The sequence below is a fragment of the Panthera onca genome (genome assembly GCF_046562875.1).
Source record: "Panthera onca isolate mPanOnc1 chromosome E1 unlocalized genomic scaffold, mPanOnc1 haplotype 2 h2.Chr16_ul_5, whole genome shotgun sequence".
In the NCBI taxonomy this organism is placed as follows: Eukaryota; Metazoa; Chordata; class Mammalia; order Carnivora; family Felidae; genus Panthera; species Panthera onca.
In genome coordinates, this window is record NW_027675819.1 from 602,465 (window position 1) to 617,680 (window position 15,216).

General features: G+C 39.6%; 1 protein-coding gene and 1 long non-coding RNA gene across 11 annotated transcripts in view; one reads left to right on the forward strand and one right to left on the reverse strand.

Moving 5' to 3' along the window:
- LOC145715156 (uncharacterized) overlaps positions 1-15,216 on the reverse strand; it is a 50,552-nt gene that overhangs the window by 27,293 nt on the left and 8,043 nt on the right. For 2 of the 8 annotated variants that reach the window (XM_081794815.1, XM_081794814.1), the window contains exon 3: positions 13,715-13,786. In XM_081794815.1, the coding sequence (XP_081650941.1) occupies positions 13,715-13,786 (72 nt within the window). Of the gene's footprint in view, positions 1-3,652; positions 3,734-4,451; positions 4,524-8,371; positions 8,444-13,714; positions 13,787-15,216 lie in introns of all 8 variants that reach the window. The other 6 variants (XM_081794816.1, XM_081794810.1, XM_081794809.1 and 3 more) reach the window with 6 other exon arrangements.
- LOC144615353 (uncharacterized) lies at positions 2,655-15,118 on the forward strand. Of its 3 annotated transcripts, none has more exons than XR_014137186.1 (3): positions 2,655-2,960; positions 3,655-3,709; positions 14,954-15,118. It is a non-coding gene; the product is annotated as an uncharacterized LOC144615353 (long non-coding RNA). The 3 variants fall into 3 exon arrangements; XR_014137187.1 differs by lacking the exon at positions 14,954-15,118 and adding an exon at positions 7,922-8,108; XR_014137188.1 differs by lacking the exon at positions 14,954-15,118 and adding an exon at positions 7,762-7,915.

Sequence of the window (15,216 nt, forward strand, 5' to 3'; positions counted from 1 at the left end):
ATACCAAAAAGCGATGACAATATCCTGAAGTGTGTCAACTTGTGTGGGCACGCAGCCGTCTAAAAGGAAGCAGATGGCGGTTGACTGGGGGAGCGTTAGGGCGTCTCTGTGACTGCGGCTCGACTTTGCCTTCAGAGGGTGGCCACACCTACCTCAACGATATTCTCAACAATAATTCAAAAGGGGTAAGGCTTAGATTTTCCTTATTCTCCCTTAGAGCTTATGTTCTTGGCACAATACTGATGCACCACAGACGAGCCAGCATGTGAATGTGCTCTATCCCGATAAGGTACAGCCTTTCTACATCGTAGAGTCCTTCGGCTTCTAAACTCATGGAGCTCGTACTGTTAGAAGCAATGAAGTGAATTTTTTAAAATAAGCCATCGGTCTGCACCTGTGTAGGTGAATGAAGGAGAAGCACTTTAAAGTCAGGAAAAAAAAAGTATACTTAACATTTAGGATTATCAACCACTGTTGGTTTTCCATAATATATTTCATTCCTGATTTCATCTGAAAGAAATAGGATTATTACTACCATTCAAAAAGTGGTACCTTATTAATAAACTCTTGGCATGGCTTTGAGGTGGATTTCAGATTCAAAATAGACTTTACCACACCGCTAACGTGTTCACTCAGTGTTTATCAATAACTTAAGAGGCTTCATTCAAAAAACTCACTGAGATAGAATTACCTGAAACCCAGGGGTGAATCGAGGCCTTGTAGGGTCTGGACCTCATCTACTTTGGGAAATCCTGCCTCATCAAAACATGCAAAATTATGCGTACAGGAACTGCGAGGGTCCCTCCCAAGACTTTGGAAGGGGCCTATGTAAGTGAGAAGACCTGAAGTTTAAGCTTCAGTCAGTTCAAGATAAATCCACCTCAGCTGGGGCCCAAAAGGTTTACAAACTTATTTAATGCTGGAGAAAATATTGTTTCAACTTATAAACACCCCAGTAATTAAGTCACATAGGTAATAACGTGACTGAATTCACGGGATGGCATCTCCCTTGCGCATGCTCTCTTTCTCTCAGAATAAATAAATAAACGTTAAAAAGAAAAAAGAAAAGAAAAGTTTGGCCCCAAACAAGGAGCCCAACCTCCAATACACACTTACTGTACTGTGATAATTTTTTGGAAGTTAACTGTGAATTCGTTTTAGTAGTACAGCTCTATTCAAACCACATTGAAAGGGCGGGCCTACGCCGGCTGACTCCATCTTGTTCTGTGTCCTTCACCTTGACCACACCTCCTCCCCTTGAGTAACCCCCCCCCCCCCACCTGCCTAACAGCACTCTTCCCCAGGACCCTTCCCCAGCCAATCAGCTGAGGCCACAGCCATTACCTCACCAACTGCCCCTAGGCCCCCATAAAACCTTTGTCCTTTTGAAACTGGCTCTCTCTCCCCGGTATCTCACCTCTGCATCAGTGCAGGTAGGGGATTGAGCTCGAGCTAGCTCGAATAAAGGCTCTTTTGCTTTTACATCGGACTCGGCTCCCTGGCGGTATTTGGGGATCACGAATTCTGGGCATAACACACATGACATGAGTATTAATTTATTCTCAATACCAGCTAGCTCTGGTTCTTTAATTACCTTTTTCTGTCATGTAAGATCGATGAGGGAGCATGAGGCAAGTTGAGGGCAAGATACAAGTTAGCACATGCCCCCGCCCCAGGTGGGATATGTGTGATTCTGGCTGCTCGAGGACAAAGGAAAGGAAAGAAAACAAATGGTTAACTGATAAGAGATCTCAGTCGGGCAAGATAGGAGTTTCCATCAGTTTACAAATATCTTAGTAAATTACAAGAAAAAGGCAATCTTATCAATAGCCTAATCGCCAGAAACCTACAGAATCAGCTTCCTGGAGCCCCCACATCACCCCTCCATAGTGATATGGGGAACAAAGGCAAGAAGGAAATCTCAGGTAAAATTAAATTTCCTTATAACCTGCAGCCTATTGACAGATACTTGAGGCAGGCAAATAAAATATTTCTCCAGGAACTCCCTACTGTCTTAATGCTTTGCTAGACGGAAAAACAACCTTAGCTTGACAATAGCAAGGCCTCTGGTATCTTAGGAGTCCTCTTTCACATATCACAGTCCCTCTGGAGACTTCCCTTTTGACTTGACCTCCCAATTCCATAGCATATAACCTGTCACTCTTCACAACCCCAGTGCAGTTCTTTCTGCCCACGGTCCTGTCCCTGTGCTTTCATAAAATCGCCTTTTTGCACCAAAGACATGTTCAAGAATTCTTTCTTGGCCGTCGGCTCCCGACTCCCCACCATCTCCCCAAAACTTCATCAAGATGAACGTGAAAACTCAACACAAGCAAGTTGTTGCCTTGTCCACGACAAATCTTTTCTATTCCACAACCATCCCCTACTTTGTCACCCCCCAGCTCGTTACCCTGCTGCACTGATGCCAGCATGACTCACATACGTTTTCCCATCAACGGCCATCTTTTTCTCCTTCCAGTATGAAAGATTCTTGGGGACAGTCCCTGTGTATTCTTTGTACCCCCAGTACTTAGTACACTGTCGACACAGAGTGCGCGTGGCACTGAGTGTTTTTCAATGAATTCATTCATTGTTATCAACGGATTCCACCCTATTTTGTCCTGTATTGCCTACCTAACTATGAAATTCAGATTCTTAGAAGAGACTCTCGGTGTTATAAGATGCTTAGTAGAGGTGGTGAGTTTTAAGACATTATATTGACACCACTAAAACCTCTTGGTGGAGAAACTCAATGAGCCCGTTCTCTGGCATGCCGGCAAAACAAAAAACTGACCCTCAGTATTCTTTCCCCAAGTTAGGCATCAGCAAATTAATGAGAGGAGAGAGGAGGCCCCTGCTCTTGGGCACCCGCAGGAACTTACTCCAGCTCCGGACACACCGTAAACACTTTCATCTAATGGAAGATAAGTTGTGAAATCGGATTTCTGAACCACAAGACAGTAAGACAGTCTTTTCCAGCGTCTGCTTTAGAGGAGGGTCTTCAACCTTGAGTCTAAAAATCCCCCTCAGGCCACTGAACACGTCCAGTATGATTTTCTTTTTTACAGAGAAATCACAGAATTTTCCGGCTGAAAGGGAATAACACACTTCTTAATTGAAGAGTGGTCAGGAAAGAAAACACATGGAGAGCAGTGCCCTGTGGCAGGCATTCAGGAGTTCTTTCTGCTTTCCTGATGGCTCAAGAAGCACCCACACCTTTTGCTGCCTGGAGAACTCTGTGCTAAACTTAGTTCTTTGAAGTTCTCTTTTGCATAGGAAACTTGCACATGAGCAGGAATCAAAGTTAAATTCAAAAGTGGATTTCAAGGACCATGCACACCTTGGGGAAGCATCACTGTCACGAATTCCCATGATAATACTGACTTGGGTGTTACTTGCTTGGGGCTTTCATTGCCCACACAAAGCTGGGTACGAGGGAGGGCAGAGAGTGCCATTTAGGAGTTAAGACAAGTCTCTTGGCCTCTTTGTACCTTAGTTTCCTCATTTGAAAAAAAAAATGGATTTTAAGACCTACTTTCCAGAATTCATACTGGGTTTATTAACACACACCTAACCAATCACTGTATGATATTTTTACATGTAGTTTTTTTTTTTTTTTTTTTTACATGTATTCATTTTCTATTTCACTTACAGCTTGTGTAAAAACGGCATTCCATGCCAGGCCTGAAATGTTCCAAAGCTCAGTTCGGTGAGTAAATTGCAACGAAGATTTCTACACACACACACACACACACACAAAAAACAAGACAAACAAAGAGAAAAAAAAGATATTCTTTCAGAATATTTATCCTTTGGCAGTGATTCTAATTTATAGATAATGAAACATAACCACAATACTCTCTCCATACACTAAAGAAATCTCACTAGGAAAGATACTTGCCTTTTTAAAAAAATATTTGCATGAAAGATTTATACTTTCATGTTTATACATGTGGTGCATTAGATACAAATCAGTAAATGCTCAATAAATACTTGTGTTAAGTAAGTATTTTTTTCTAGAGAAGTAAGTTTATTTCTCTAGAAAAACGTTTCACAACTTTAGCACTGTTGAGATTTATGGTTGGATAATCTTTGTTATGGGGGGGGGGGTGCTGCCCTGTGAACTGTAGGGTGTGACAGCAGCCCTGGCCTCCACCCACTAGATGCCAGGAGCACATCTACAGTCTGACAATCAAAAATGTCTCCAGACACTACCAAGTGTCACCTGGATGCAAAATCACCCTGGCAGAGAACTGCTGCTCTAGAACGATTCACTCTGATCTCTATAATAACTCTCACACCAAACTTTGCCACAGACAAAAAAGATTTGCTACATAATTTTAGTAGCTTTCGACTAATAAAGTTTCATTCATTCCAAATGAATAACAAAGAGGTTTACAATTAAGTTTAATACAAATTCCAAATATAATGAATTTATATTTGTAACTTACATAAACTTCAAAAAAGGTAGTGATTCAAATGTACGTCTTTCAATAGATTGTATTTTATTGCAGGATAAATCTCTAGGAAAAGGAAAAGGAAAATATTGCCTCAATTAGCTATAAGATATCTAATTAGTAGGATGGTAGTATTGAATAAGTAGCTTTTGGCTAAACTCTGAGTATTAGGAATTGTTATTTGAACCTTCCAGAGCCCCTAACCCTGTCCTCACCTTTCTTAAGAGTCTCACCTTTGTGATCTTCATACATAAAATATACAACTATAGATCTTGATAGATCTTGGAAGTAATGTTTCCTGAGAGCAGAAGAATTGATTAAATGACTGTTTGTGGCCTCATCAATTTCTAAATTATGAGCTCAAAGTTGTGATCGCCACATATAATTTCTAATATTAAAAGGGATATTCTCACATTAGCACACCTTCCTGGTTTAGTTCTATTTCTTGACACCAAGTCAATACCAGAAGAGGTAAAAGATACCTTTTCATTTAACTTGAAAAGAAGTTACTCCTCTAATCAATACCTAACTTTGAACGAACTCAGAATTATATTATCATATTAATAGAAATTTATTTTTGGTTGTACGTTGCCTAAACGGTCTATGAATTTATCAATTGCTTCAGCTGCAAGTGGGGCCAACAAAAAAACAACACGGTCCTGGATTTTTATTTGGAAACACCCATTCTTGATTATGGTTGACCCTCTTATTTCCATGGATTTCAGCCGAGTCCCTCACTTTCCACCTACATGGGTACCACCATCTTCTGACTGGCATTTTCATCTCTGGTCTCTCCCATTCTAATCTATACTGCACACAGTCACCAGATTAATTCTCCAGGAGTGGTTCTCAAATATCAGAGTCACTTGGGAACTTACTCAAGATGCAAATTCTCAGCTCTACTCTGGACTGAGTGAATCAGGAACTGTGGAGGTGGAACCTGTGTTCTGACAAGGCCTCCCGGTGACCCTGGTGCAGTCTAAAGTTTGTCCTAGAGCACTGCTGTGATAACACGGTAGCCTGGCATATTATCCAAGGCCTTCAAAATCCTAAATCCGGCTCTAGTTTCCTACTCTACAGATACCAAAGAAATTTCTCCTGCATTTTGCCTTTCACTCACTCTATCTTGCAAGCATATTCTTCCCAAGATGTCTATCTGATGATACGTCATAGCCATTCAAGGTTCTGTTCAAACAGTATTTCTCTAGTAACTTCCCTGATCCAACTTGAAGTCTTCCCCCCCTCTTCTGTGTTCCAAAAACAACTTATACTTCTCATTGCCCAAATCCATTTCTTCCCCTCCCCCTCTCCTCCTCCTCCTTCTTCTCCTTCTTTTAATTTTTTAAAGTAGACTCCACGCCCAACCTGGGGCTTGAACTCACGACCCTGAGATCAAGAGTCGCATGCTCTACTGACTCAGCCGGTCAGGTGCCCCAATTTCTTCTTAATATAGTTATTCTGGCATTCCATTTCCTCTGGGCATAAACTCCATGAAAGTATGGACTAGTCTTGCTCATCTGCGTTGTCTACTGTGTTTAAAACTGATGCATGGACAAAGAACAAACTCAAATATTTATAAAATAAATTAACAGCTGGGTAGTGAGTAGAAGGAGCAAAACGACTGAAAAGAAATGTGGTTTTACGACTTTGTGGCTCCCTCTTCTGCACTTTGTCAGTGCTTCATCATCCATTTAGTGCTTAGGCATTATGGTTTAAGCTTCTGTTTATTTTCCCTGTGAAATCATGAGTTCCTACAAGGGTGGGAAGCCTGTCTTAACCATCTGCGTGCCTATGGTACTGGGCATAGGGCCTGTCACATTCTTTTTTAGGTTTTGATTCACATTTTTTTTGAATGAATGAATGAGAACACTTCACCTGACATGAAATAATTGGCTTACAAAGTACCTCATAGTAGAAATAATGAAAGGCCCTATCCATTGCGCAGTTTGTCTCTTTTGGTTTTCTCCAAACTGTGTTTGTAACGTTTGGAGCCCAGATGGCAGAGGTAGCCAAGAAGACCAATACAAAGTGGTTGTCCCCTAAGACTTGGAAGGTTTGATAATTTGAAGGGCTATTTTTAGTGTCATATGAGATTCTTTTTACTCACTACCCTTAAGCCTTCCACATTTGCAAGAAGAATCTATTTTCTAAAGCACATCATTAATAAGGATTAATGAGGGGTGCCTGGATGGCTTAGTCGATTGAGCATCTGACTTCGTTCGGTTCAGGTCATGATCTCACTGCTCATGAATTCGAGCCCCGCATCAGGCTCTGGGCCAACAGCTCAGAGACTGAAGCCCGCTTCGGATTCTGTGTCTCCCTCTCTCTCTGTGCCTACCCTGCTCATACTCTGTCTCTCTCTCTCTCAAAAATAAATAAACATTAAAAAAATTTTTTAAAAAGGATTAATGAAACACACAGCTTTGCATGGCATGGACAAAGAATAAACACTGAACCTCCATAGCAAAGAACATTAGTATCTCTGTATGTCTAATGTACAGAGATATATGCAAACATTTCTTCCTTGACAATGAGGCTGGAGAGATGTTTATTCTGTAATTAGCGAAGTTAGAGGCATTTCTGATGTTTGTTTAGTGTAAACATTTCTAACTATACCACTTAACCATCATTATATTTTTAAAGATTTCATTTTTTTTAAGTAATCTCTATACCTAACATGGGGCTCTAACCTACAACCTCGAGATCAAGAGTTGCAGACTCTAATGACTGAGACAGCCACGTGCCCCTTAGCCATCATTTTTTTAATGTTTATTTATTTTTGAGAGAGACAGAGCATGAGTGGGGGAGGGGCAGAGAGAGAGGGAGACAGAATCTGAAACAGGCTCCGGGCTCTGAGCTGTCAGCACAGAGCCCGACACGGGGCTCGAACCCACAAACTGTGAGATCACGACCTGAGTCAAAGTCGGACGCCCAACCAACTGAGCCACCCAGGAGCCCCAACCCCTTAACCATCATTTTAAACATCTATTTTTATGGTGGCATAAGAATTTCCACACTGATCACAGGAATCTACTCCTGAAGCCAAGTGCACATTGTATGTTAGCTAACTTAACAATAAATGACATAAAAAATAATAATAAAAAAATAAACTAATAAAATTTCCCACACTGAAATCCTTAATCTCTTAATAATTTAATATGTACTTGGTAATACTGCTTACATAATTCACCTGCTTAGTTAAATATTTAATATTTAAATATTTAATTTAGATTAAATTATTTAAAAATTCTGGGTTAATGGCATTCAAATTAATGTAAGTGTTCTATATTTTCTTGTCTTGTAGGTGACAATTTGAGGTTAACTTCAATTCCTCTCATTTTACTAAGCCAACTTTTTCAAACCTTTTCTGTAAAGGCCAGACAGTAAATATTTTAGGCTTTGCAGGCCATATACGGTCTCTGTCACATATTCTCTGTTTCTTTCTCTTCTTTTCTCTTTTACAGCCCTTTAAGAACATGAAAATCATTCTGAACTCATAGGTTGTATCAAGACAGACCATACACAGGATTTGATCCATGGGCCACAAATAATAAATATAAATAAAAGCAGATGGTATATGAACACTTACATAACAAGGTTCATATGGGTGTCCATAATTGCTCAGACTTCATTACCCCTTTTCCTCTACAACTGAAGGGCTTTTTCCTATATCTTGTCTATAAAATTAAAAAGTTGAAAATGCATAGGAGGTATTTAATGCTAGAGATGGGCTGGGTCCCCACAGACTTACAGAGTTATAGAATTTAATAGAGAGAATTATAGAATTCCACTATAGAGAATTATAGAATTCTACTGTTAGAAGAAATTGTTGCAATTATCCAATTTGAACCCTGTATTTTTTAATAAATAATATAACTAAAAACTCATAATAAATGATGAACTGATTAACTTACAAATACTGGAGGGATAGCAGGCCTTCAAATGTGTCTTTATGTAATTCGGTCAGATAATTGTCCCTGAGAATTCTGCAAAATGAAAAGGTCATTTCTGGGTCAAAATGCAAAAATAACTACAACTATTTGCTACACAGGACCGCTAGATGTGAGAGAAACCTGGGTAATGGTGCCACCAAATACACTAATTCTTATTTAATGTAGGGATGGTGATCTCTGCTGTTTGATTCAAATCTTTTCTTCTCACATACTCCTTTGTCTCTCCCTCTCTCTCTCTCTCTCTCTCTCTCTCTCTCTCTCTCTCTCTCTCTCTCTCACACACACACACACACACACACACACACACACACCCCTATCCACTCTTCACACCAAAATGTACATTTAATGCCTACTCTCTGGATCACAAAATCTCTGTTAGAACCCAGCCCTGAGTGGCAAAAACATGGACAGAACTGCCACTTCCTCCTCTCTTTTCCCAAATTTTATTGTGGAAGCCCTATTTATAACCATATCAGTGCTACAAGTAAAGCCATCTAATTTTTTTCCCCATCTAAAAAATATCTGTGAGAACTAAAAATGTGCATAAAATGCACATAACATAAATGCTCAGTTTAATAAGTATAGAGTAAATACCCGTGTAACACTATTTGTTCATTCTACTGTTGGTGGATACTAGATTTTTCTAATTTTTAGTTATTATAAACAGTGCTGCTTTGGACATTTTTCTGTTTATATCCTAGTACACATTTGCCTAAGTTTCTCCAGGATTTAACAGGGGTACAAAATTGTCTTCCTAAGAGGTTGTGCTATTTCAAGCTGGCAGATTGAAACATGCCAAGTCTCTACCAAACTCCAAACTCCACCAAAGTCCCTAAGGATGATTAGAAAAGATACAATTAGAAAATCCACAACCTTAGCTCAAAGCCAAGGGAGTAGCTCTACAAACACTCCCCACCAGAAATGCCTTGGAGCCACCTACAGGGTGATTAGCTGGGATACTGCAGTAGGACCAAGGACAGCACATCAACCCCACATCCTTCCTCCTTGGATCTGGCAGCAAAGGGTGTTTTCTTCCAGGCAGGAGCCATTGGTGTTAGAAGGGGGCAGGGTCCCAGAACCCTGGAGGAAGGGTATACACTCTGACTAGCCATTAGAAGTCACCTCCCACCTCTTCTTTAACTCTCAGGGGGACCTGTCACCAATAACAAGCCCCGTGGTTCATTTCACCTCTTCCTTAGGACCAGAAAACAGAAGCAAGTCAAATCTCAACTACAAAGATAAATTGCACTCAGGAATGACCAAATGGAGTGAGAAAGCCAATTCTATTCAGGACAGAAAATAAAAAACAAATATAACAGCTTATAGTCAATGACACAGTTAACAGAGAAAACACAAAAGGATTTGAGAATACCAACATTAATGGGGCACCTGCGTGGCTCAGTCGGTTAAGCATCCGACTTCGGCTCAGGTTGCAGTCCATGGGTTCAAGCCCTGCACTGGGCTCTGTGCTGAAGCTCAGAGCCTGGAGCCTGCTTCCGATTCTGTGTCTCCCTCTCTCTCTGCCCCTCCCCAACTTGCACTCTGTCTCTCACTCTCTCTCTCTCTCAAAACTAAACAGTATACAAAATTTAGAATGGCATCATTAATATATCCTCAGACAGAGGTAAACAGTACATCTAATAAAAAGAACCAACTCAAGATTATATGAATGAAAAGTATTATCATTAGTAAAAAACTCAGTCTATGAGCAGCAGAAACGGTCGTTGAATAAATTAGAAAACTTGAGAGATCTGGCCACTGATTTCTTACCAATACTTGAAATTCTATGTATTTATTATATTTACATATTTGTTTTTATATTATATATTTGTAAACCCCTTGACAAGTGGGATATTTGGTCAGTTTTGTTCTTGGGCTTATATCCCTGGCATGTAAAACAGTTCCTGGGACATAGGAGATGCTCCATAAATATTTGTTGAATGAATTCAGAAAGTGACAGGTATCAATTTGCAAATATACTACTTTTAATTAAAACAAATCATTCATTTATCATCATTTATGAGAATAAGTACAACTTCACAGGAAAACAAATGTCTTTCTCCACCTCCGCCCCAATTTGTGACTCAATCTTTTGAGACAAGAACCTTTTGAGAATTTCATAAAAGCTATGGAATGGACCCTTTCCCTAGAAAACTGCACTTTCTTGAATACGTGCAAAGGTGTGCATGCGATTTCAATTTGCAGACCATCCCTTTAGGGCTCAGGTCCGTGAATAGAATGGACTGAATTTGTGGGTGCCAAACTTGGATGGGAAATAGAATCACATCTCTATTTTCACAAACCTCTAACTAGAATTAGCATTTCCTTCCATTATGAATGTAGGCAACAAACCACAGATTAGTGTAGTTAATTTGGTCCCCAGCAGAAATCAGATATTTTCATATCACATATTTGGCATGGATATCTCAAAATATCATTTATTCTCATCAGTACCTTGAAGTTATAATAGTTAGTAGGCGTACCATTATATTTTGTTATTTAATATTCTAACAGAAGCAGATTTATTGCTATATCACTAATCTTTTTAAAAATTTTTTGAAAACTCTATTTCCACATAATTTCCTTTTCCTATATATTTTAACTTATTATACATTTGAAAACATCATCCCAAGAACATAAGCTTCTGCAGATCATCAATACATATATAGAAGGGTGCCTGGGTGGCTCAGTCTGTTAAGTGTCCAACTTCAGCTCAGGTCATGATCTCACGGTTCGTGGGTTCGAGCCCCACATTGGGCTCTCTGCTGACAGATCAGAGCCTGGAGCCTGCTTCCAATTCTGTGTCTCCCTCTCTTTCTGCCCCTCCCCTGTTCATGCTCTGTCTCTCAGCAATAAATAAATGTTAAAAAAAATTTTTTAAAAAATTTGATATATAGAAAAAAAGGTTAAAAATCCTGCCCCAGGGGACTATTGACCCATAGTTAAAAACTTCTGTCTTACAAGGCATAACCCTCAACCTGAATTAGAAATCATCAAATCTTGGGGCACCTGGGTGGCTCAGTTGGTTAAGTGTCTGACTTCGGCTCAAGTCATCATTTCACAGTTTGTGGGGTCGAGCCCCACATCAGGCTCTGTGCTGACAGCTTGGAGCCTAGAGCCTGCTTAGGACTCTGTGTCTCCCTCTCTCTCTGCCCCTTCCCTGCTCACTCACTCTCACTCTCTCTCTCTCTCTCTCAAAAATAAATAAACATTTAAAAATTTTTTAAGAATCATCAAATCTTACCAGATTCATCTTCTAGTATATAAACTACCAAATACACGCTTTTCAAAAAATATTTTTTTAATTTCAGTTTATTTTTTTTAATAGGTAATATATATTTGCATGGCTCAGAATTCCAAAGGTATATAATACACAATTCAAAGTTTTTCTCCTACCCCTGTCCCTCAGCCTACCCACTCTCTCCACTCTCTCTTGTTCCTTGTGCCAAATTACTTTCATTTTTCTTACAAGTTTGGGAAATAAGATCTCCAAGTTAGATACTATCATGAGAAAATATAAACTATATATAGTATTTAAGAAATTCATAAAATTCATAAGAAAACAACTACCTTGTTCTACCATTTGTCCCTTACCAGTAAGGTTATCAGACTAAGGGGCAGGGGGGAATCTACTTTAGGGGGATCATAATCCCTACATTTAGATTACTATGACTGTTATGTCTTTTATTATTAATTCAGAAGTCATTTATGACTTATCTACCCAAGTTGAACTAATGATATGACACACAATCTGTCATGAAAAATGTCAGTCAGTTACTTTGAGTATAATATTGTTTCCAAAATTACTTGTGTCTACACTGACTTTTTCTACAAATCAATTTAAAAAAAAGATAACAACAAAATTGGCAAAGGACAGAAAATTCAGACAAGAAACACAAATGCCCAGGAAACATACAGAGATATTTAAATGTATACGTAATCAGAAAAATTCAAATTCAGAAGGGACCCATTTTATTCACCCACCAGATCAGCCAAGAAATGGAGAATATCCAAGAGTGGGAGGGTAGGAGGAAATGAATGCTGTCATGGTGTATGGATTGGTGTGTAAATTGGCACACCTTTTTTGAGGGCAATTAAAATTGTATATATCGACATCGTCTTCATCCCAACAGTTCCATTTCCAGGGATCTATTCTACAGAAATACCCACCCACGTACACAAAGATGCATGTATGAGGTGGTCCATGCAGCAATGCATGTAATAAGAAAACTGGACACAGCCTAAACATCCATCAGGAGGGGAATTACTAAATCGTAATACACTCATACTATGGAATATTATGCAGCAGCTTGCATGGATGGGGTAACCCTCTATGTACTGGAAGAAAAAAAGTCTAAGACATACCACGAAGCAAAAGAATCGAGTTGTAGGATGTTACAATTTATGTAAAAAAAAGATAAGAAAATCACACAACAAACCTATTTTGCTGTAAATATGTATGTAGGCAAATGCATGGAAAAAGGTCTGGAAGGATATATACTAAATCCAGAGTAGTGGCTATCCCAGCAGTGGGGGGATTAGAACATAAGGCAGGTGTTCACTAGATCTGTTATTTCATCAAAAAATTTTTTTTTAATGTTTATTTATTTTTGAGACAGAGAGAGAGAGGGAATGAATGAGCAGGAGAGGGGCAGAGAGAGAGGGAGACAGAATCCGAAGCAGGCTCCAGGCTCTGAGCTGTCAACACAGAGCCCAACGTGGGGCTTGAACCCACGAACCGTTGAGATTATGACCTGAGCCGAAGTTGGACACTTAACCGAATAAGCCCCCCAGGCCCCCCTGTTATTTCATTTTTATATATTGAGACTATAATCACGTATTCCTTGTATAATGGAAAATAAGTTGAAATTGATTCTAATTTTAAAGGGAACCTGCCAAATTTAATTTTTAAAATAAACACAGATGGGGCGCCTGGGTGGCTCAGTCGGTTAAGCGGCCGACTTCAGCTCAGGTCATGATCTCGCGGTCCGTGAGTTCGAGCCCTGCGTCGGGCTCTGTGCTGACAGCTCAGAGCCTGGAGCCTGTTTCAGATTCTCTGTCTCCCTCTCTCTGACCCTCCCCCGTTCATGCTCTGTCTCTCTCTGTTTCAAAAATAAATAAACGTTAAAAAAAAAATTAACACAGAATTGCAATCGGTAGAGGTCGAGTTGGGATATGGAAGGGGAAACACCTTTCCTCAGAGCTACTGACTTCAAAGTTCTGGACCAAGAAGGACCTTAGAATGCAGTTAGTTTTTTTTTTTGGTTTTTTTTTTGTATTCGTATTTGGAGAGAATATACTCACAGTTTCTCAGCCCAACGGTATCCCTTCCATACATTTTCATCAATGTGAGAAATAGAGTTTCCTTGGAAATTTCTGTGAAGAAACACAGTTCAGATCCTTGAATAGGTAGGAAAGGAATGAACAGAATAAATAAAAGAATCACTGGCAACCTTGTGGGGAATATTCCAATGCAGTAAATGCCAACTTTCTAATTTCCGCGGCTATCAGCATCCCAGGTGGTGCAATTAATAAAGAGATAGCGTGGGGCCACTGGCACAAACAAGCCAGCTCCTTAGAACCTGAACTTCCTATTTGTTCCATTCCTTGGGTAGATAACGCCTGTTAATTACTCTGGAGATAAGTATTTTTTTTCCCCAAATCACTTATGTGTCTAAAATGGTTCCTTCCACAAATCAATGAGAAAATAATAATTCAACGAAAAAAATGGTAAAAAATTTACCATTATCAGCAAACAAATGTAAAGAAGCCCTCTACTGAAACCTCTCTAGGTGTTAGAAGGATAAGGGAAGTTAGAAATTAGAATAACTAACATGGAAAGATTTCTTAGACATATTGTATAGGGAAAAGCAACAAATCACTGGGCAAGGAATTAAAAAGTATCCCCTCATTAGGAAATTAGGAAAAAATGCAAAGGAAAGAGATGGGAAGGAAGGACACACACCAAAAAGGTGACAGGAGTTATCTTATGAGTGGTAGGGAGGGTGGGGTGGGATTTTCACGTTTTATCCTCTATACCTGTGACATTAAAAACAAAAAAAAGTATCCATGATAATTCATGTATCCATGAATTACACATGTTTAAGAGAAGCTATTAAATGCCTGAGGTTCAGTTTCAACCGCTAACTCTGCGTATGACTTTGAATCTTTACCTTTAGTTTTGTCCTCTTCCCTCAGCAACAGCTTACCTGGTCAGTTTATATACACATTTTTTTCAGGGGAGTCAGGAATAAATTCAAAACAGATACCCATCTGCCCATGTGCCTGGTGGACATTTCCAGTCAACCTGAAGCCTTCTGGTTGCTCTGTGTTCCCTGGTAAAAGATGCCTCAACTTCCATCATTCTTATCTGGGACAGAAGTTTCAGAGTAATATCTGAGTTTTCTCTTTCCCGTGCACACCCCACCCGCGACTGTCATCAGTTAGTCTATCTTGTCACTTCCTCCTTTGCAGTGCTCTCAAGGCTTTTCTTTCTACTCTTTTCAGCCACTCTGAGTCGGCCCCTTGTTACTTTATTCCCAGGTTTTGTTAGAACATTCTATCTGGTCTCGCTGGATCAAGCTCTCCTCTCCAGATCGGCCTATATGGGGAACTGAAAATAATCCTGTTTCAACGGTCTGTATATCTCATGCTTGAAAACTTTCAATGGCTCTCTATAACTCAGAATCTAACGTTCAAACCTCTCTAGCTGATAGTCAAGGTTTCTCGTAATTGGATCTTTAACTGCTTAACCTAATTCTTAATTCCTGATCATTCCTGCAGCCGTGCCTTTGCCTAGACTTATA